The sequence below is a fragment of the Gadus macrocephalus genome, chromosome 20 (assembly GCF_031168955.1).
Source record: "Gadus macrocephalus chromosome 20, ASM3116895v1".
Classification (NCBI taxonomy): domain Eukaryota; kingdom Metazoa; phylum Chordata; class Actinopteri; order Gadiformes; family Gadidae; genus Gadus; species Gadus macrocephalus.
The window spans coordinates 1,964,116-1,985,998 of record NC_082401.1 but is presented as its reverse complement, the minus strand read 5'-3'; the positions used below and the strand labels follow the sequence as shown (position 1 = coordinate 1,985,998).

The 21,883-nt window shown below is 44.2% G+C and overlaps 2 protein-coding genes and 1 long non-coding RNA gene across 4 annotated transcripts in view; 2 read left to right on the top strand and 1 right to left on the bottom strand.

The window, feature by feature from the left end:
- The window catches only part of frzb (frizzled related protein), a 34,389-nt gene extending 23,201 nt beyond the window's left edge, over window positions 1-11,188 (top strand). Inside the window, exons 6-8 of the mRNA XM_060040527.1 lie at window positions 8,366-8,570; window positions 8,938-9,001; window positions 10,011-11,188. Of these exons, the coding sequence (XP_059896510.1) occupies window positions 8,366-8,570; window positions 8,938-9,001; window positions 10,011-10,076 (335 nt within the window). The 3' untranslated portion in view covers window positions 10,077-11,188. The remainder of the gene's footprint in view (window positions 1-8,365; window positions 8,571-8,937; window positions 9,002-10,010) is intronic.
- Window positions 1-21,883, top strand: part of LOC132448969 (uncharacterized) — a 126,748-nt gene that overhangs the window by 46,766 nt on the left and 58,099 nt on the right. The window lies entirely within an intron of this gene.
- The window catches only part of dnajc10 (DnaJ (Hsp40) homolog, subfamily C, member 10), a 70,050-nt gene continuing 65,016 nt past the window's right edge, over window positions 16,850-21,883 (bottom strand). For both annotated transcript variants that reach the window (XM_060040506.1, XM_060040505.1), the window contains 2 exons: window positions 19,318-19,425; window positions 16,850-17,449 (listed from right to left, as the gene is read on the bottom strand). In XM_060040506.1, coding sequence (XP_059896489.1) covers window positions 17,438-17,449; window positions 19,318-19,425 — 120 coding nt within the window. In that variant the 3' untranslated portion in view covers window positions 16,850-17,437. The remainder of the gene's footprint in view (window positions 17,450-19,317; window positions 19,426-21,883) is intronic.

The window sequence follows — 21,883 nt, the reverse complement described above, 5'->3', positions numbered from 1 at the left end:
GCAGTTTGGAGACTGGCCAGTTGTATTTTTATTTATTGCAGCTTTGCAGCTGATTCGGTTTAGCTTCCCAGCTAAAAGTGTCAGCTTTCCAGCTAGACGGAGTTAGCTTTGCAGCTAGACGTTCCCGGTGACTAATGTTTGGATACAAGCTAGTCACTGTAGAAGCGAGTAACCACTGTTTGGAAAAAGGCTGGTTAAAGATAGATGTTTGGTGACAAGCCTATCTGTCGACAACCGCTTAGTAGGCACTAGTGCCCGGCGAGCAAGTGGTAAGCTCACTCTGTGGACAGTAGCATAGAACCTCGGCACTTAGCTGTATCGTCAACATTTACTTCTGAGAGAGAAGAGGTAATTGAATGACGCTGTACGCACGGTCAGATACTTATACTTACTTATTCATGGCTGGCGTAGTGATAAAGTGCTTCTGAGGGATACGCGGGGAAGCGTACCCATATGTGAGATACCTCACGATTGCTTGAAAGAGAACCCCGCGCCGTGACGAACGGGGGATTTAACCCCCTCGGTTTAACACAGGAAACTTGAGATAAGAAGGTGAAATCGCCGTGGGTGCCAAGCTGCGACCGAACCGGCTCGGCAGTGTAGAAAGACCTATAGCCAGGGTTCAAGTTAGGTGGGAGCCAGTGGGAGCTGAGCTCCCATAGAGAGAGGTCTGGCTCCCATGAAAGCAGTAATCTCAAATATCTGTGGGGGTCTCGGAAAATACAGCAGCATATTATTGTAATTACCAATAAAGCTATTTTCCCTTCCACATGCAGAGTTATATTGACGTTAAGTGGGATAATAGAACGCCGGTATCGGGAAAATAAGCCCAGACAGGGTGAACCGGACACCGACTCTAAACGGAGGTGCTTCGATCATTTATTATTTATTTTCGATAATGAGCGGCTACTTGCCAAACGAAAAAATAACTTCACAAGGTGTTTTTTTTTTACAATTTATAAAAAATTCAAAATTCAGCGCAAGGCCGGTACAGTCTCCCCCCACCGTCAACAACTTTAAGAGACCCCCACAGAGATGGAATCATAACTCGAACCCTGCCTATAGCCAACTTCATCCTGCCCAACAATATGGGCAGGATCCAAGCTCTCCTAATCGGGTCAGCAATAGCCACGTTTGAATGATAACGTATGAATGGAACGTTGCATTTTTTATGTCTACAAATATTCTATACCAGAGAGCCAATCAATGCAACCTTATGCGGAATCAGATAAAGTCGGCTCTCTTGCTGCGCAAAATATATGTTAAAAAAATCTGCACATTAAGATAAATGTAGTTGTCACACAAGCTATTTTGGATTTTTGTAATATGGAATTATTTCAGGGGGGGAAATGCCGTGAATAAATGTATGCACAGTGCGTTCAGGATTAGGACTGATATATATGTCGGCCTAGGCTTAATCAATTGTGTTTTAATATCTTTAGCATTCATATTATTGCAATCTATTCTTTTCGTAGGCTACTCTGCGGTTGGCCTTGATGGGGAGATATTTTGACCCTTTTTAACCCCATTTTCCTGTGACATTCCTGCGTCTCCCCCTGTGTCATAGCCCGTTTCAGCACCATGTCAGTGGACAGGTACAATCCTACGATCGTCGTGAGTGCAGCGAATGCGCGTTCACGTTAAGAGGAGTTTCGGGAAACGCTCCAAAGAAATTAACGATGGTTCGAAAGATCCATCGGGAGAATGATCGTACGAGAGAAGATCCATCATTATCGGGAAACGGGGCCCAGTCCCTTAGAGTTGAGGAGTCGGATGGCCTGGGGGAAGAAGCTGTACTGTAGTCTGGTTGTGGCGGACCGGATGCTCCGGTACCTTCTACCAGACGGAAGGGGGGAGAAAAATTTGCGTGAGGGATGGGAGGGGTCATCCACAATGCTGGTTGCCTTGCGGATGCAGCGAGTGGTGTAAATGCTGAGATGGAGTGGAGAGAGACGCCGATGATCTTCTCGGCTGTCCTCAATACTCGCTGCAGGTTCTTGCGGTCCAGTTTGGTGCAGTTTCCGAACCAGGCAGTGATGCAGCTACCCAGGATGCACTCTATGGTCCCTCTCTAAAAAGTGGTGAGAATGGGGGGTGGGAGGTGGGCTCTCTTCAGCCTTCTCAGGAAGTGGAGGCGCTGCTGGGCTTTCTTAACAGTGGAGCCGGTGTTGAGGGACCAGGTTAAGCTCTCGACCAGGTGGACACCAAGGAATTTGGTGTTCTTCACAATCTCCACCAGGGAGCGGCTCGTGGTCCCTCTGTGCTCTCTTGAAGTCAACAACCATCTCTTTGGTTTTGTCTACGTTCAGGGACAGGTTGTTGACTTTGCACCAGGTTAGCAGTTGTTTCACCTCCTCTCTGTAAGCTGACTCGTCGTTCTTTTCTATCAGACCCACCATGGTTGTATCGTCGGCGAACTTGATGATGTGATTCGAGCCGTGTAGCGCTGTGCAGTCGTGCGTCAGTAGTGTGAACAGCAGTGGACTGAGCACACAGCCTTGAGGGGCCCCTGTGCTCAGAGTGGTGGTTTTGGAGGTGTTTTTCCCGATCCGGACTGTCTGGGGTCTCCCCGTCAGAAAGTCCAAGATCCAGTTGCAGAGGGAGATGTTCAGGCCCAGCAGGCCCAGCTTCGTGATCAGGTGCTGGGGGACGATTGTGTTGAACTGAAGTATATGAACAGTATTCTAACATATGTGTCCTTTTTGTCCAGGTGGGTGAGTGCTAGGTGGAGGGTGGTTGAGATGGCATCGTCGGTGGAGCGGTTTGCTCGATACGCAAACTGCAGGGGGTCTAGAGTGGGAGGCAGGAGGCTCTTTATGTGCCTCAGGATCAGCCTCTCAAAGACTTTTTCGGCACAGGGACAATGGTGGTTGTTTTGAAGCACGATGGGACGGTGGCACTGCGCAGGGAGATGTTGAAGATGTCCGTGAGAACATCTGCCAGCTGGTCTGCACATCCTTTGAGCACACTCCCGGGAATGTTGTCTGGGCCAGCAGCCTTACGCGGATTCACTCTGTGCAGTGACTTTTTCACCTCAGCCGTGGTCAGACGTAGCACTTGTTCGTCGGGAGAGGGGGTGTTCTTCTCCGCCACCACATAATTTTGTGCTTCAAACCGGGCGTAGAACACGTTCAGCGCATCAGGCAGAGAGGCATCACTGTCACAGGCTGGTGTAGATGTCCTGTAGTTGGTGATGGCTTGGATGCCCTGCCATAGCTGCCGCGTGTCTCCACTGTCTCTGAAGTGGCCGTGGATTTTCTGGGCATGTGCACGCTTAGCGTCCCTGATAGCCCGGGCCAGTATTGCCCTCGCTATGCTCAGAGCTCTTATCTCCTGCTCTGAAGGCTATGTCTCGGGCTCTCAGCAGTGCACGTACCTCTGCAGTCATCCATGGCTTCTGGTTGGAGTGTGTGGCGATGAACTTGGTGACAGTGACGTCATCAGTGCACTTACTGATGTAACCAGTCACTGATGCTGTGTACTCCTCCAGGTCAATGGAGCCGTCGGTGGTTGCTGCTTCCCTAAACATATGCCAGTCGGTGCACTCAAAACAGTCCTGGAGGGCAGAGATGGCTCCTGCTGGCCTGGTTTGCACCTGTTTCCTGTCTGTATGCTGGGATCAGCTTGACGGAGATGTGATCTGAGTATCCGAGGTGGGGTAGTTGGTGTAAACAAGGTCCAGCATGCTCGCCCCTCTCGTTGCAAAATCCACATGTTGATGAAATTTAGGAAGCACAGTTTTGAGATTTGCATGGTTGAAATCTCCAGCGACAATAAGCAGTCCTTCTGGTTGTGTGTTTTGGAGATTGCTAATAGCTCCGTACAGTGCGGCTAGCACTTCCTTAGCATTAGCACTGGGGGGAATGTAAACAGCTACCACATGCAGGGAGGAGAACTCTCGTGGCAAATAAAAGGGTCTACATCCCACAACCACGTATTCCACCAGCGATGAACAGGACTTTGAGACTAGGGCAGAGTTGTTGCACCAGTCAGTGTTGATGTAAACACACAGTCCGCCACCTCGGGCCTTGCCGCACAGTGATGAGTCTCTGTCGGCTTGATGCGAGGCTAGTCCGTCTAGCTGAATGGCCATGTCCGGGACTCGATCGTTGAGCCATGTCTCTGTAAAAACCCAGACACAGCAGTCCCTAGTCTCCTGTTGAGTAGTCCACTGTAGTCAGATGTAGTCGGATGTAGTCCAGTTTATTTTTCAGGGAGCGGACGTTGGAGAGCAGGATAGACGGGAGAGCCGGCCGGCTAGCGTTAGCTCTTAGCCTAGCACGGACGCCGGCTCTCTTGCCCCTCTTACAGCGTCTCTCACATCGCTTTCGGCGCCTCCTCAGCCAGCCCTTGCCAGGGCTGGGGGGTTTACATAGCAAGCCAAGAGCCTGTAGTTCGTTAAGTAGTTCCCCCGATGGTACAACTGCCGGACTGTGTTTGAGTTCCAGAAGAGGAGTACGATTTGCGAAATTTGTGAAATGCGAGAACATCTCCGCCCAGTGCTCGTCCACTGGTTTATATCAGCATTCCACTGTGCGACCATCCCTGTTGCGTATGCCCTGAAACATTGTTGAAATCATATGCTGGATGCTTTATTCTTTCTATGTGTTTTTTAGTTAATGATCGGGCTATAATAAGACCACGTTCCTGCAAAACCGGGATGTCTTGTCACCCTATACTATAATGAATGATGATCGGGCGGGTGTCCATTGTTGAAAAAAACATTGCTTTGGCTGGATTGCGGGTGGATTATTGATATTAAGCAGCGGGTGCGGAATGCGGATGACATTACAGCTCATCCGCACATCTCTACTACACACAATACAGCACAGCATGCAGGCCCGGTGTGATCATGCATTGCGAGTGCGACATGCGTTTTTTTTAACTGTGGCCAACTTGTGCAACTTTGTACACAAAAGTTGGCCCGGCCCGGCCCGAGGATAGGGATATCGTCCTGGCCAGCGGGTCGGGTCAGGGTCGGGTTCGGGCAGAGAATCTAAACTGTACTCCAGGGACGTAGGCTGGGTACTGCTACAGGATATAGGCTGGTTGGTGCTACAGGACATAGGCTGGGTGGTGCTACTGGACGTAGGCTGGGTGGTGCTACTGAAGACGTAGGCTCCCTGTACCTAATTGCCGTAGATCCAAGGCTCAGGAGATATGCTCACCCAAACTCAGCATTTCCAGTCAATTGACTGATTAATTAATTCAGTTATTCATTCATAACTAATTCAACTTCACCCATGTTTCTTTAAGTACACTACATTTCAAGATGATTTGTTCAAATAAACCCCTCCTTTTCTCCTTAGGGCCATGTTGTTTAGTCAATCGACTTCTATCGTCCTTTCTGAGCAGTTAAAGCCCTCATGCAACCATCCCAAAAATGCTTCCACTCAAATCCAACATTTGGGCAATTTGGTGGTATTTTATGTCACCAGCCAGGGAAACTGTGATGCCATGCTTCGATTGACAAAAACATTGAATCTTACTCTGAATGACTGCATTTCATTAGATTATTTGATATGGACGGAGTACATCAATGAACATCAGATCAAATACGAGATTTAGGCCCAATCCCATTTCTACCCCTTACCCCTTCCCCTTCCCCCTTCAAAACAAGGGGGAGGGGTAAGGGGTAGAAATGGGATTGGGCCTTAGACTGGCCGATGTTGAACTAAATGCTCATATACCTCCACAGACACTAGCCAGGTAACAAAAACAGAATAGTTACAAGTTGCAATAGACCTCTGAAGAATAAGTCCCGCCTCCAAGGCTACTGATTCCATCGGTCAAATGTCTATGGGAAATAACATGGGGTTTTTGAATGACCGTACATAAGCATCTCTGTAGGTTGCGAAGAAGTAAAAGCTGCTCACGTTTTGAACTACACACTTTTTCCATCTAGATTTCACTTGGGTTTTGGATTGTCGTTGCCGTTAAAGAAGTAAACGATTATAAATGAAACTTTAACAGCACCGACAATCCAAAACCCAAGAGAAATCTAGAAGTGTTCAAACGTATTCTACGACTTATTCTTCAGAGGTCTATATACAAATTAGTGGTGGGCATAGATATTTTTTTTTAATCTAGATTAATCTAGATTAATTCCAAAATTAATCTAGATTAATCTAGATTAAAATGGCAAACGGCAAAAAATCTGTTCGTTTACCTTGACAGCGGTCAATTATACTGGGCAATGGTGATTTATCAAATATAATTCACCACCGGAAGTTGTGAAGTGCCCATGCAAGTGAACGGAGCATAAACAAAAATAATTTACAGCTGAACGTTGGGAAGGCCCATGCAAGTGAATGGAGCAGTCTACAGCATTGAGAAGAGCCGTGTTATAATCCATAATAATGTAAGGTTTAGAAGTTAAATATTTGAAAGTTGTAGAATAAATTAATACAATTTATATTGGAGTTAATTTGCTAGAAATGTACTTAAAATTTTTAGTCAGTTAATCATTTACATATTTATGTTACACAATTATTACATATTTACATGTTTACATATTTAACACAGTCAGGATATTCTGTTGAATCTGCCTCTCTGATTCCCTCACGTTTACCTCAGTCTAAGGGTGCACTCACACTAGGCCATCTGGCCGTGGCCGTTGGCCGTTTTCACACCTAACCGTGCTCAAATGGCCCCATTGTTCTCTGGCCTGCACTCACACTGGGCCATCTGGCCGTGGCCGTTGGCCGTCGCAACTGTGGCCTGGCCACGGTAGGCTCTTGTACATATGTCATCACGTCGTAAGTAACACGTCATCACCAAGCGTCCGCTGCATGGACCATAATAAAGTCTGCCGCCAGTCAGAGTTTTAACAACAATGGACAACAACACAGAGAACACAGTTCGCACTTTGCTGAGTCTGTTGCTTATTGGGATATATGTTTACCGTTTAATGGGAAAGAAGGCTCGTCGCCGTTATTATGTCCGTGGTCGTCGCATGGACTATACGTCATCCAGCTCAGGTTGCGTAGCCGTGCGTGTGCGCGTGTCGGCTCATTAGTATCTGTACCGTAGCGGCGCGGACCGTAGCAGCACACCTCTCCCAAGTGGCCAAATTGGCCTGGCCTGGCCAGACTGGCCACACTCACACTGGCAGATTTGAGCACGGTTAGGTGTGAAGACGGCCACGGCCACGGCCAGATGGCTTAGTGTGAGTGCACCCTAAATTCTAGCTTCTGATTGGTTAGTTCAGTCACGTGATGGGTCCGAACAAGGAAGTGTTTGAAAATAGATTAACGGCGATATTTTTTTTATCGTGCGATAAAAGTTTTGCGTTAACGCAGCCGTTAACGCCGATAACGGCCCACCGCTAATACAAATACAAAGTTTTGAAGCGGCAAGAGGCAAATTTGTAAATCCTGATTTAGACATGTGTGCAAGTTTCATGACTATAAGTTAAGCGGCCAGGAGATATACTTTTTGAAGATTGTAGAGCTGTAGCTGTAGCATGTAAACCCAGAGAGTTTACCAACCATATTTAAATCTCTTTCCCACTCCCCCAACATTAAGCTCAATGTATCAAATCAGTAATATGGGGTCGAACAGGGCCACCAGAAGGTTACATTTTAATTGTAACAATTTGAAACTTTCAACATTTAAATTCAAAACTAATATTTCACCTTCAGTTTCTTTGAACAAATTCAAAACCTACATTCAAAATACACCTGGCACAGGAATTTATGTACTGGAAGGACAAGATAAAGGCGCAATACAATACCATATCTTCTTAATCCAAGTATGGTGCTTAACCATGGTGAGTGGATCTCAATCCACAGTGAATATAAATATGATAATTTATTAGTTTATAAGGAATGAACAATGTTCGAAATTAGGTTTTAGAACATTTTTCCCAATAGAATTTTGAATGTGCACCTTGAATGTGAGTTTTTAATTCAAGTATTTAATTAATACATACAAAAACAAGTTTATTCCTGAATTCATTGTTCATTGTGCAGAACAATCTACTTCTACTTTCAAAATGTAGATTTCAATGTTGAATAATTCACGTAATAAGTCTGTCAAAGGTTTCAAATGATTAAATGTAGAATGCAACTTCCTGGTGGCCCTGTGGTGACTCTGAGCTCCTTAGAGTGATCAGGGCCAGGGTGAAAGAGGTGAGGGGGTCTGGTTGTGATCAGTGAATCCTCTCCCTCAGTGATCAGGGCCAGGTTGATGGAGGTGAGGGGGTCTGGTTGTGATCAGTGAATCCTCTCCCTCAGTGATCAGGGCCAGGGTGAAGGAGGTGAGGGGGTCTGGTTGTGATCAGTGAATCCTCTCCCTCAGTGATCAGGGCCAGGGTGAAGGAGGTGAGGGGGTCTGGTTGTGATCAGTGAATCCTCTCCCTCAGTGATCAGGGCCAGGGTGAAGGAGGTGAGGACTCGGGGTCAGGAGCTCACGGCCACCGTGGAGGTGAAGGAGGTGTTTAAGTCCTCGCTGGTGAACATCCCCAGAGAAACCAACACCCTGTTCTACATCTCGTCCTGCCCCTGCCCCCCGCTCTCCCCAGGGGTGGATTACATCATCCTGGGCTACGAGAACAAGGAGACGTCCAGGTAAGAATACTCCACGTATCGACATCATTTTACTCCCTTAACATGCAGGAGAAACAGGGCTCCCTGGAAGAGGACCCCTTTGTAGATATATGTATACGTTTAATGGCCTGATTTTAAGGTAACAAAAACACTTTTATGCTACAGTAATTAAAATATGGTAGGTCCTTTCCTCCCCTAATGCAGCCGAATCGCTTCATATCCTAGGATTTGTAGTACATTAATACATATCCTAGTACTAGCATTGATAGCAGTAGTAGTAGTAAGAAATTATTATCCCTATCCATCAACTGAACTACGTGTGTGTGTGTGTGTGTGTGTGTGTGTGTGTGTGTGTGTGTGTGTGTGTGTGTGTGTGTGTGTGTGTCAGACTGCTCCTTATTGAAGGTTCTGTTGCCCAGAAGTGGAAAGACAGGATAGGAAGAAAGGTGAAGGTAAGAAGAAATACGCTCTAAATATACTGAGATACACTCTTTACTATATACTGAGCTACGTACCACTATAAGTATTAGTATCAATTTCTAAAATCAGACTGCATTGGAGGTAGATAACGTAATGAATAAATGATGGACTTCAGGGTAACAGAGACATTGCAGTAGGTCTAATCAGCTGGATCTTTTCATTCATACAAAACCAACCTCAGAATGATCGGTATGGAGGGAATGTCTTGTGACGGACTGTTGTGAATCTACGGTGCTGATTTATTCTATCCCCGATCAAGCAGTCCTACAGTGTTCCACCAGAACTCCCTGATCAGTGCTGGTGTCCGAACACCATGTTCTGCTGGGATGTGGCTTGTCTCTCACTGGGGAACCTTACCTTTAGGGTTCAGATGAGCACATCCCGCCTTCAGCACATGACTGGTCGAGATACGAAGTGGAAGAAATTGAACCTCCCCATGACTTTGAGCTGGTCTCATCAGACTTTAGATTAGGACTCTGAAATCTGACCTTACTAGTCCCCTCCTGCTGGCTAGTAGAACGTAACATGACGTAACCCTGGCCCTCACACGTGTTATCCGAAATGTGTTGCACACTAATCTTTAAAGTCCACAGCAATGTTAACGCAAACGACAACTTTAAATGCCATGGCCGCGCATGGACTGTCCACACCTCAGGAGCGGAGACTCACCCGACTATAAACCCTCTCAGAGCAGACAGGAAACACGCATCAACAGAACACAACCCTTGTGCTCCAGTGTTGTCACTGTACCTGTCCCTCCACCTATCTGTCAAACTATCTGCCTCTCTAATCTGTTTGTAACTCTGTCTCTACCTGTCTCTCCACCTATCTGTCTCTCTTACCTGTCTTTCTTTCTCTAACTTGTCTCTCGGGCCATTTGTCTCTTTAACCTGCTTCCCTTCCCCTCTTTTTACCTCTCTTATCCCTCTACCTGTCTGTCCCTCTACCTGTCTATCATCCTCCCTGTCCGTCTCTCTGCAGCGCTGGGACCAGGTGCTCCAGGAGAGGACCTCAGGGAGAGCAGCTCAGCGTGGCGTCCACCACTGAGACCTTGTGTGTGCGCTCACACAACGTAACATACACAATACAATACAAATATAACCACAACCAAAGTACTACTCATATACCACAGTAGACCCACATGACAATACTACACTATACTGCACTAACATGACAATACTACACTACTGCACCAACAATAAAATACTACACCTACATGACAATACTACACCATACTGCACCAACATGAAAATACTACACCATACTGCACCAACATGACAGTACTTCACAATACTGCACCAACATGACAATACTACACCATACTGCACCAACATGATAATACTACACTATACTGCACCAACATTACAATACTACACTATACTGCAACAACATTACAATACTACACTATATGATACCAACATTACAATACTACACTATGAGGTCCACAGACTATTTACTTTAATAAACTTGAATAACACTTTTATTATATATATATATTATAAGTATTATTATTAATAATAAAGCATGACCCTACAATACTGTACTTCTATACTACATGTTACCATAGCAACATGACAGTACAATGCTGCACTACTATACTACATGTTACCATAACATTGTACTGTACAATACTGTACTTCTATACTACATGTTGTCATAGCAACATGACCCTGCAATACTGCACTACTATACTACAGGTTACCATAGCAACATGACCCTGCAATACTGCACTACTATATTTCATGTTACCATAGCAACATGACCCTGCAATACTGCACTACTATATTTCATGATACCATAGCAACATGACCGTACAATACTGCACTACTATACTACATGTTACCATAGCAACATGAACGTACAATACTGCACTACTATACTACATGTTACCATAGCAACATGACCGTAAAATAGTGCACTACTATATGTTACCATAGTAACATGACCGTACAATACTGCACTACTATACTACATGTTATCATAGCAACATGGCCGTACAATACTGCCTCACAAATGAATCAGATTTGCCCCAACAATCAATACGATACAATGACTATTACAACTATTTATTCCGTCTATTTTAGGTATAAAGAGGTTATATTCACTAAATGGGCTACATTTATAAAGTGAATAAATATTTAACCTATCATTCAAAAGAATGTGTTACTTAGCTTTGCTTGTGAAAGGTTTAGCTCGGTGTGAAAACTTTCCGATAACCGAATACAATGAGTGGAAACGCAGTGAGAACGGTGAGGCAGAAAAATAATGTGCAAATGTTTCAGCTTTAGCTCAAAGGTAACTTCAGTGGTTTGTCTGAATTCTCCCAACAACCATACCACTCATGGAGTATACTAACTATAATAGAGAATTTCTGGAGAATTATTATAAACATATACGTAATATATCTAAAGGCATACATATAATAATGTATACATATATATTTGGTTGGCTGGTTGCTTCTCTTAGTGTCCTATAATGTGGGTGACCAGAAAATTGCCAAAACCAATGGTATTAAGGAAAAGCCTGTTTAATTAGAAACTATACAGGTTGAAAGGAAGGTAAGAATAGTCATCTTATTTAATGACACGAAGGTTAACTGATCAAATGTCTGACGCTGTCCCTCACACCAGAGCTGCGGTCGAAGTAGTGGCCATGATAGCTGTTTGAATTCTTTAAATGATAAGGAAAGGTGCTTCGAGGCTTCCTTTCTTGTCTCCCTTTAGCATAGCGTACACTGGAGCTTCCTTTAGGAAGGACAGGAGATAATACGACCATCAACATGACAACTATTTTCATGCAACCATACTAATAGGGATTTATGTCGATAGTTATGAGTGGACAGGAGGGTGAGAGTTTGGCTGCTCCTTGGATTGCAGGTCATCAGGGGAACCATGTTGAATGGTAGTCCTTCAGCCAGCAGGAGGGATCCCAGCGATACCCTGTCCCTCATCACGTCACCCCATCCCTCTGCCTCAGGACGTCTAGGCGCCAGTGGCAGGGAAGCATTTCCATGATCTTCTTAAATCCTACAAAATTTTGAAGATTTGCAGATTGAGAAAACTGATGTGCTACTCTGCTGCTGCTTTCATGATACTTTGAAATCCATTGTAGGGGGTCTGGTCTGTGACTCGGCTGAATGTCTGTCCCAGGAGGTCAGAGCGGAGAGTCCTGGCATTCCTTTTCCGTTGCAGCATATCACTTTTCACAGGGTGCCAACTTCCTGCCTATGTATATCACAGAGTATTACCCACTGTTGTCGAGAGGACTCCTAGACCCAGCTCTGAGCCGTCAACCTGCACCACAAACCTGAGGGCCTTAGCACTAGCAGACAGCAGAGCCTCTTCTGCAGCTGCGGCCTGCTTCACCATCTTAGAGTGTCACTAAGAGTGTCACAATCTTAGAGTGTCATTTAGAGTGTCACCTATGAGTGTCACTAAAGGTCTCACACACAGTTGCGGCCACAGGACCGCATATCATATATGTGTTAAGTTCTCTTTGCCGAAATTGACATGACGACTCAGTGTTTCTGAAGTTGTAGAAGAAAAGTATATTCCATGTGTAAATTAGGCCTATTATTTGGCCATAAACTGAGCCATTTGAAGTTTGAAATTCATGTGGTCATGCATCTGTCTCAGCGGAGATCGCAAACGCGCTGTTAAAATATCAATTCGTCAAGCTAAAATGAGCTGGCTCTTAAAGGGGATGGGAGATGGAACTCTCATTGGTTTGTTGCACGATACACCCAAAACACACCTATGGGTTTTAGACCAACCCTTTTTAGATTTGCGTCGGGCGCAAGAGTCACTTATCCGCCGGTATAATAGCAACAGCAGCCACAAAGCTACGTGCGTTTCGCGCTTCTCACTTGCGTTTCAGACCGTTAAAATTCAAGTGTTTATTGTCATATGCATAAATGAGACGTTCTCAGTTGTGCAATGAAATTCTTCCTTTGTTTCAACAGACTGAATGCCAAGATTTTTTTTTACAAGATAGATAGAACAAATAATACATTTAAGTTAAAATAAATAAATAAATAAATAAATAAAACGGAATGGTGCAAATCCAAGAAAGCCAAAGTGCGTGGGCAAAATGTAAACAGCTGCGGCAGTCCTGAGGTAAAATACTCCTTAACAACAGACTCCTATCTGTTGTTAAGGAGTCTGAGGGCAGTGGGGAAGAAAGAGTTCTTTAGTCTTGAAGTTTTGGACTTCATACTTAATACCGTCCTGAGGGTAGAAGGGTAAACAGTCCATGCTGGGGGTGGGTGGGGTCCTTGAGTATATGGTGGCAGCTCTCCTGTGGACTCTGCAGTGGTAGATGCTCTGCAGAGAGGGCAGTGGGGTTCTGATGATCCTCTCTGCAGTCTTTACCACTCTCTGCAGTCGTCTGCGGTCCAAAGCGGAAGTGCTGCCGTACCAGACGGTGATACAGCCGGTCAAGATGCTCTCAACAATGCAGCTGTAGAAGTTTCTGAGGATCTCAGGCGACATGCCAAACTTCCTCAGCCTCCTCAGGAAGTACAGCCGCTGTTGGGATTTCTTAACCAGCTGTGTGGTGTTGAGTGTCCAAGTGAGGTCGTCGCTGATGTGGACGCCGAGGTACTTGAAGCTGCTCACCCTCTCTACTTCAAGCTCCCCGATGAACAGTGGCCGATGAGGACTCCTTTTCTTCCTCAAGTCGACTATCATCTCTTTGGTCTTGTCCTTGTTGAGGGCCCTTACTGTGCGTTCACACCAAACGCCACATTTGTCGCCTGGTCGCGGTGTTGCGGTGTTTGGTTGCAAGACAAGTCATAATCCGTCGCGGTAGGGATTTGTGCAAGTTTTATCACGCTATGCAGGCTATTCAAAATATCATCCGGGGGCACACAGCTTTTGGCCGTGATATTATATAGAATATATATATAGAGATATTTATATATTAGATTATCTAATATTATATACTTTTATATATAGAGCTCCGGGAGTCACAAACAGCAACAATCACTTTCTCCTCCATGCTGCGGTTCACTCCGGACTGTACTGCAGGGAACGGTTGGCCGGTTGATCGCTGATTGACTGTCACGTTACGTCACTCAGGGAGTGAACGCTGATTGGCTGTCATCACGCGACTGTCACGGCAAAAGTTCAAATATTTCAACTCGAGCGGCGTGTCACGTCGTGTCGCTAACACGTTAACTTTGTATGTAGCCATGTCGTCCCGTCGCTTTTGGTGTGAACGCACCGTAAGTGTCACGATATCAGAGTGTCACTTAGAGTGTCACCATCTTAGGGTGTCACTTAGCGCTTCTGAATGTCAAGCACTAAGTAAAACGGTTCTGTACAAGTCTCAGGTCTGGTACGATTAGGTGCGGTAGGTGTAGTACAGTTAGGTGCGGTTAGGTGCGGCTCAGTTACGGCTCGGGTTTCTACCGCCGACAGTACCCTCATGGTACGGCAGGCAGCTACGTAAGCATCGTGACATCATAGCCTGACACAGTGTAGCCTGCTAATAAATTCAATGAAAAAGAAAAAACGCAACAGATTAAACAAAGAGCAACAATGGAGGACGTCCAAGTAGGACGGCAAGCTTTTGCGCAACATTTTCTTCAATAAACAAAGCTTTCCCAGTTGTCTAGAATCGGCACGGAAGTGATGATTCTTTCGACCAATCGACCGGCGTGTGTAGGTCCAACTTCCGGCACTGCTTGCACTGAAGTGACTTTACTTACATAATGGGTTGGGCTATGGAAAGAACTAGAGCTAGGGTTAAGTAGTCGTTAACTGGGTCAGGGTTAGTTAGTGTTAGGGTAAGTAGTTGACCACTTGGTTAGAGTTAGTTAGTCGACAACTAGGTTTGACTTTTATTCGTAAACTAGGTAATGGTAGATTCTGGTTAGTATGTTGATAACTAAGTTATGGTTAGTTAGCTGAATCCCTAAATGGAAATAAAACCAGTTTATGAACCTGCTGTCAACCGATTAAGATGAGAGACAGGGAGACAGACAGGGAGAGAAATATAAAAGAGAGAGAGAGAAAGACAGAGAGAGAGAGAATCAGAAGAGACAGAAAATATTGAGGAACCGAAGAGAGCGACAGACAGACAGAGAAACAGGAAAGATAGAGACAGACAGAGAGAGAGAAAAGAGGGAGAGACAGACCGAGACCGACAGAGAGAAACAGATAATATGCAAAGACAGAGAGAGAGAGAAAAACAGAAAGGATATAGAGACAGAGAGCAAGTGAGAGAGCTCATTAGGGTTAAATAAAGCTCTCTGTGAGTCCACGCCACTGACCTCAGCCTGTGTGTGTGTGTGCGTGCGTGTGTGTGCACAGTAGGAATGGTGTTATTTCAGCTGTGTGAGCAAGGGAGAGTTATTCAAATGTGGAAAGGAAAAAAACTTGTCATTGTTTTTTATTAAAAAAGTCAGGATCAGAAAAACTTTATAGATGGTATCGGGGAACTGAGTCCAGTACAGCTGCTCCCATTCTAGAATTATATATATATATATATATATATATATATATATATGCATAGAATATATATATATATATATATATGCATAGAAAACGTAAAGTATGTAAAAATGAAGTGCTTTACACTTCAATACATAAACTAATGATGTCACAATACTAAAATAAACAAAAAAATTGAAATTTATATTGAGAAAATGGATATGTTTTATGATGCAACAATAGTATGAGTAAGAATGTAAGTTAGTTCAAATTATTATTTCGAAGAAAGATTGCTAGTAAAGTATGCAACGTTGAAGATATAAATGATGTATTTGTTATATCTTTTTGATAATGATGGGTTGTACCAGGTAACAGAGGTTAGAGTCTCAGAGCACTCTGACACAGCAAGGAGCTGGAGGAGTCTTTCACTGGCACAGAGAGGAGGACGACGACCACAGCAGGGGTCATGGGGTGAAGGAGCCTTCACTGACACAGAGAGGAGGAGGAGGATGACCACAGCAGGGGTCATGGGGTGACGGAGTCCTCCACTGACACAGAGAGGAGGAGGATGCACTATCAGAACCACTGAACCATGAACCGCATCACTATTAGAACCATTATCGGAACCACTATCAGAACCAACGCTGAACACCATCACTATCAGAACCATTACCGGAACCACTATCAGAACCAACCCTGAATACCCTCACTATCAGAACCACTCAACCCTGAACACCATCTCAGAACCTCTCAACCCTGAACACCATCACTATCAGAACCACTCAACCCTGAATACCATCACTATCAGGACCCTTTCCAGACACTCAGAATAGACAGACAGACTGGAACCATGTGAATAGACAGATGGACGGATGCGTTGTTGTGATAAAATCAACATGAACACGAACCTGGTGGTCTGCTGCCACTCTGTGGTCATGAGACATAAATGCAGTCGCTCACCAAAAACAGGATTTTAAAAAGGTGGATCTTCTGCCGACAGACCAGGGGTTCTGGCATTGTTTGCTTCATCAACGGATAGGCCTAGACTACAGGAGGACCGAGTACAGGTTTTAATCAAACCAGACTGTTGCCAAACTCTCAGAGGGTGGCTTTGCTCCGTGTTGTGAAAATAAACTTGGTTGTCTCTAACAAAGACCTTATCAAAATATCATGTGTCAGGGCTGAATGCAGACGTAGCCTCCAGCGTGGATGGTTCCCTGGGCCCTAGCACCCCCACCAGAAGCTCTGAACTCTGCCAGGTGAACCGCTGTGGGCGAATTGGAGGAACACCAGTTCACTTACACCTTAAACATTTTGAGAACTTTTTACATCCTTTGCTTAAAATAAACCATTTTGTAGTCAACTATATACAATAATAAATAAGACTTTGTTGAAATTGTAAAAGATATTTAATACATAACAATGTGCTTACTTAAAATATCAGTGTTCAGTAACATCTTATCTGAAGTTCAGTGTTTTACCTCACAGAGTAAATACCAATAACACTGTTTGAATACATTAAATACTTCAAGAGATGAGTGTGAGAAACTGGTGTCCATTTACAATCTGCAACCGGTCATAGAGGAGAAGTAGGAGTCATAGAGGAGGAGCAGTAGTCATACAGGAGGAGGAGTTATAGAAGGAGGAGGAGCAGGAGGAGAAGGAGGAGAAGGAGTAGGAGTCATAGAGGAGGAGCCGGAGTCATAGAGGAGGAGCCGGAGTCATAGAGGAGGAGCAGGATTCATAGAGGAGGAGGAGGAGTCATGGAGGAGGAGGAGGAGTCATAGATGAGATCAAGGAGGAGTCATGGAGTAGGGTTATGTTCTTCAGGGTTGGGGAGAGGAGAGCGAGAGGTTCATGGAATACGTTGGTTCATATCAACTTGCTCTATGGATTGGCCAAGTTGAATGGTTCTTGTTTTTTTGGATATTTCTTATCTGCTTCTGGACTTTGTTCTTTATTAGTCCCAGATCCTCAAAGCTCATCCTGTTGAGAGAAGATGGAGAAAAGGTTAACGGTTGGCGTAGTGGTTTTATAACGAGAAAGCCTTGAAAACACATCCTGTCACCTGACCAGTATTTATCAAGCCTCTTTATGTATCCTATTTCATTATTAAATGTTTGAAAATGTTAACCAACGTAAAATGTAGATCCTGCTCGAACGCTCGACCTTCAGGTCACAACATGACCTGAAGGTAATTTAGAATATTTCCTTTAGAAAACAATGTTTTTCTTTGGTTATTATTTTCCGCTCAAATCCGTTGTGCTGCTAACTGTTCCTACTTCAACTGAAACAGTGCAGCGGTCCTTAAGCTCTCTGCGGCCCGGTCCTGAGGGCGATCACAGGAGTGGCGGCTCGCTGGCGCCTAAACGGACGGTGGAAACGCCCGAGATGCAGGATTGTGTCGGCGAGTCTGACGGCTCCGTCAAAGAGTTCAAAAACCCAACATCGAGCTTTACCTCTCGATGTTGAACACAAGCGTCGATTCACAACTTCCACTCATAAATGATGATATCATTCTTTCCATGTTGATCGTCGATGATGTTGAATCCATCGTACATACTGAGCGATACACAACTGAGTCTCATAAATAAGAATTAAAAAATATTTCTTAAAGATCTCTAAAAGATCTTTGTGAACGGGCAGTTTCCTTCTCTTTGCTTCATGTTTGTTCTGACCCCTCCAGTTGATTAAGGAAGCTGTCTGAGGGCCCGTGATTGATCAAAGATCCCATATCATGCTTTTTAGGGTTAATAATTGCATTTGGGGTTTACTACTAGAATAGGGTTGCCTGTATGTTAACAATACCTCTTATTATTCTCACATTGTTCATTTCTGCAAAACCAATTTCAGCATCTTTCAAAAACATTTTGGTTTGTATCATGTCGCTTTAAGGCCCCCATCCCGAGTAGCCCAGTCTGCTGTAATTGGTCAGCACGCCCCCTCTGTTGCGATCGAATGCTTTGCGTGTGTCAGCAAATTCACATCACACTTCAGGACTGCCCACTGCACTGACGTCACACTGTTGTGGAAGTAAAGTTTGAGCGCAGACAAGCTGATTCACGCACTTATTGATGGGCGTTCTCATGGGCGCAAATAATCTCCCTGGCCAAGACTTCAATTTTTCTAGCTTTGCAGACATAAAGCACGTATACATACGTCATATAACAGTCTAAAGCAAAGGGGAAAGCCGAAAAAGCATGATATCACCCCTTTAAACAGACTCAGCCAGCAGTAGGAAACGTAGAAATAAACCTCTCCTTCTGAGAGCATTGTCCACTCGTGTAAGTTGGTTTTCTTCAGTAAAATATCGACCCTACGGAACAGGAAGGCCTGCCTCCGCCACTACAGAGGGGCTCGATCCAGGAGACCATCTGACAATAGGAGGTCATTTGACATTCAAACAAGTTTGTAACATACACAACACAACAACACCACACACAATCAATTTTTTTACGTTAGCTTGTTCAACGCCACTCCTCAGTCACTCCTGCTCACTCTCCCCTGAAGTTCTGTTTCTGTCTGTTTGTGTGTCTGCCTGTCTGTCAAACATCAGGATATCTCCCAAAACTGAGCAGGGATTTGCAATGGATTAGCTGGGTACGTTGATCATCAGCCAGGCTGATGTTGGCTGGTTGATGACTTCAGCCATTGTAGGGATGTTGAGAACTTGCTTGTACTCTTGAAAATACTTGAGGAAGCAAAGCTACGGCATTCTGCACATTCTTTGGGCCAGTTTCCTCCTCGGGCTTGATAACTACAGTCCTAATCCTTTTTACCATGCAGTACATCGGGGTCATAAAACCTGTTACATCTGACCCTGACAAATATGCAAATAAAAAACAAAAAATTACATTGAGTTTGTTGTGTTGCAGTGGCAACAATCGATGTAACCTCTCCCTGATGACCGTGGCAATGACGCTGGCCTGGCGGCTGTTGACAACCTCTCCTCCCTGGTCACGCTGAGGAGAGACCACGGACATATAGGGTTAAGATATATACACATACATAGCTAACCAGTGTTGTGATTTTTTGAAGTATATATATATATATATATATATATATATATATATATATATATATATATATATATATATATATATATATACTAGTGGTGGGCCGTTATCAGCGTTAACGGCTGCGTTAACGCAAAACTTTTATTGCGCGATAAAAAAGAAAATTGCCGTTAATCTATTTTCAAACACTTCCTTGTTCGGACCCATCACGTGACTGAACTAACCAATCAGAAGCTAGAATTTAGGGTGCACTCACACTAGGCCATCTGGCCGTGGCCGTTTTCACACCTAACCGTGCTCAAATCTGCCAGTGTAGCCAGTCTGGCCACATTACTCCGCAATTAAGCCATTCAAGAGCGCGCGTAAAAAGCGCTGCTTTGAACATCAAACCGCGCGTAAAATACGCCGCTTTTGTGCACATCACAACGGCGTAAAATACGGCGTTTCTCTAGTATGCTAATATCTCCGCCCTTCTTTTCTCTCAGCCAATGCATTTGAAGTGTTTGTGCCCAATCGCTGAACAAGACAAGCAGACCAAATCAGTTCAGCCAGCACAGATCTGCTTTGAGGAGTTCTCCTCTCATTTGTTGTTAGTTGTAGCGTCATATAAATATATATTAGTAAATCCAGTTACAACAGTGTGGTCACCGTGGCCCAATCGATAGAGACGCTTGCTCTGTAGGCAAGAGGTTGTTTTAAAAAATAAATAAAAATACATATAGAGACGTTTCAAACGTTCCATCGAGTCTCTCGCATTCTACAATGGCCAGCTTTATTGTTTCCCATGGGAGCCGGCGACTTAGGCTGCGAGTGGACGATCTGAAGCTAAATCGGAAACTAGAATTCTTCTTTGAAGGTTGTGCTCCACAAAGAACCACTTCACCATCATAACGGAGCACTTCGGGGCACCAGATTGCTTTAGAGCGGTACTGATCGCGTCCTGTGTCTTTCTCCAGTGTCAAATAGTTCATGAATAAAATCACCATTAGGTTCAAGTGCGGCCATAAATAAGGATAAATATAATTAGACTATTGCTGGTTAAGGTGGTTGGCTCTTTATTCTTCGCTGCGTTCTGCCTTCTGGTGTAGCCTAGATTTCTGTTTCGGGTTTTAATAACCAACACACAAAACACACAAACACAAAATCAAATGCCGTTTATTTGTTTATTCCTTTTGCCCTTTTTCAGTTTCAAAACCAAAAAACAATACTGTTAATTGTTTTTTCTGATTTTATTTTAAATCGGAATATTCAAAGAACGAACCATACACGGATTCTCCTACCTCATCACTTTACTGACACACATAATGTGTGGCAGTAAAGTGACAGGATCATTCCATAGACAAAAATCTTTCCATATAACTAATTTAATTTAGGAGGATAGTCATTGCACAGCTGTAACCAAGTATTCTCATTATAGCCTAGTTATATCCTAGTTTTGCATATTTATACATTGTATCCTATTTTCATATTTCATGAGGCATCTGTATTTTTATGTAGGCTACAGCATCTGTATTTTAAATTTAGCTTATATCTTCTTTTACATTTTACCTTTTGCTGAGGTGGGCGCTGTATTAGCCTACTGTATAGGCTGTCTGAATTTGTGTAAGAGTTATTTGTATTGTGTAACCTGCTGGATTATGAAAGTTAGTTTGGGGTAAATAAAGACAAGTCTGTCTGTCTGGGGGAAAATGCCGTGAAAAATGTACGCACGGTGCGTTCAGGATTAGGACTGATATAGCATATGTCGGCCTAGGCCTAATCAATCGTGTTTTAATATTTTAAGCATTTTCGTAGGCTACTCTGCTGTTGGCCTTGATGGGGAGATATTTTTTTGCTGCCATGCACAAATAGTTGAATCCAACAACATTCCTGCGTCTCCTACAGAGCCCATTTAAGCACCGTGTCAGTAGACAGTTACAAGCCTCTGAACGTTGTTAGAGCAGTGCACGCGCGTTCATGTAAAGAGGAGTTTTGGGAAAAACTGACATTTTTTACGAAGGTTCGAAAGAATGATGGGCTGATGGGCCTCTTAAGCCTATCAGTTAGGCTACTTGGCTCCCCAGTTCATCAGTGTCTCTCTCTATGGCTCCCTCTCACTCCTTTCCACTGTGTATTTATATATCGATTGAACAAGAGAGGATGTAACGCCACGAAAATAAAGGCTCGATGGCTATAATAATTTAAATATAATTAACTTATAAAGCGTGTTACAAGACACCGAGATGATCTGGCTGGCTGACTAAAAAGGCACTGACTTTGGAACTTATAACACAGGAGGTCTGGCTTGCTGACTAAAAAGCATTGCGATCATAAAAGCGTGACCATCTGACAAAAGCAGAAATCTGAAAATAAATGGATTCGATCCGACAACCTCCTGCCTACAGATCAAGCGTCTCTATCGATT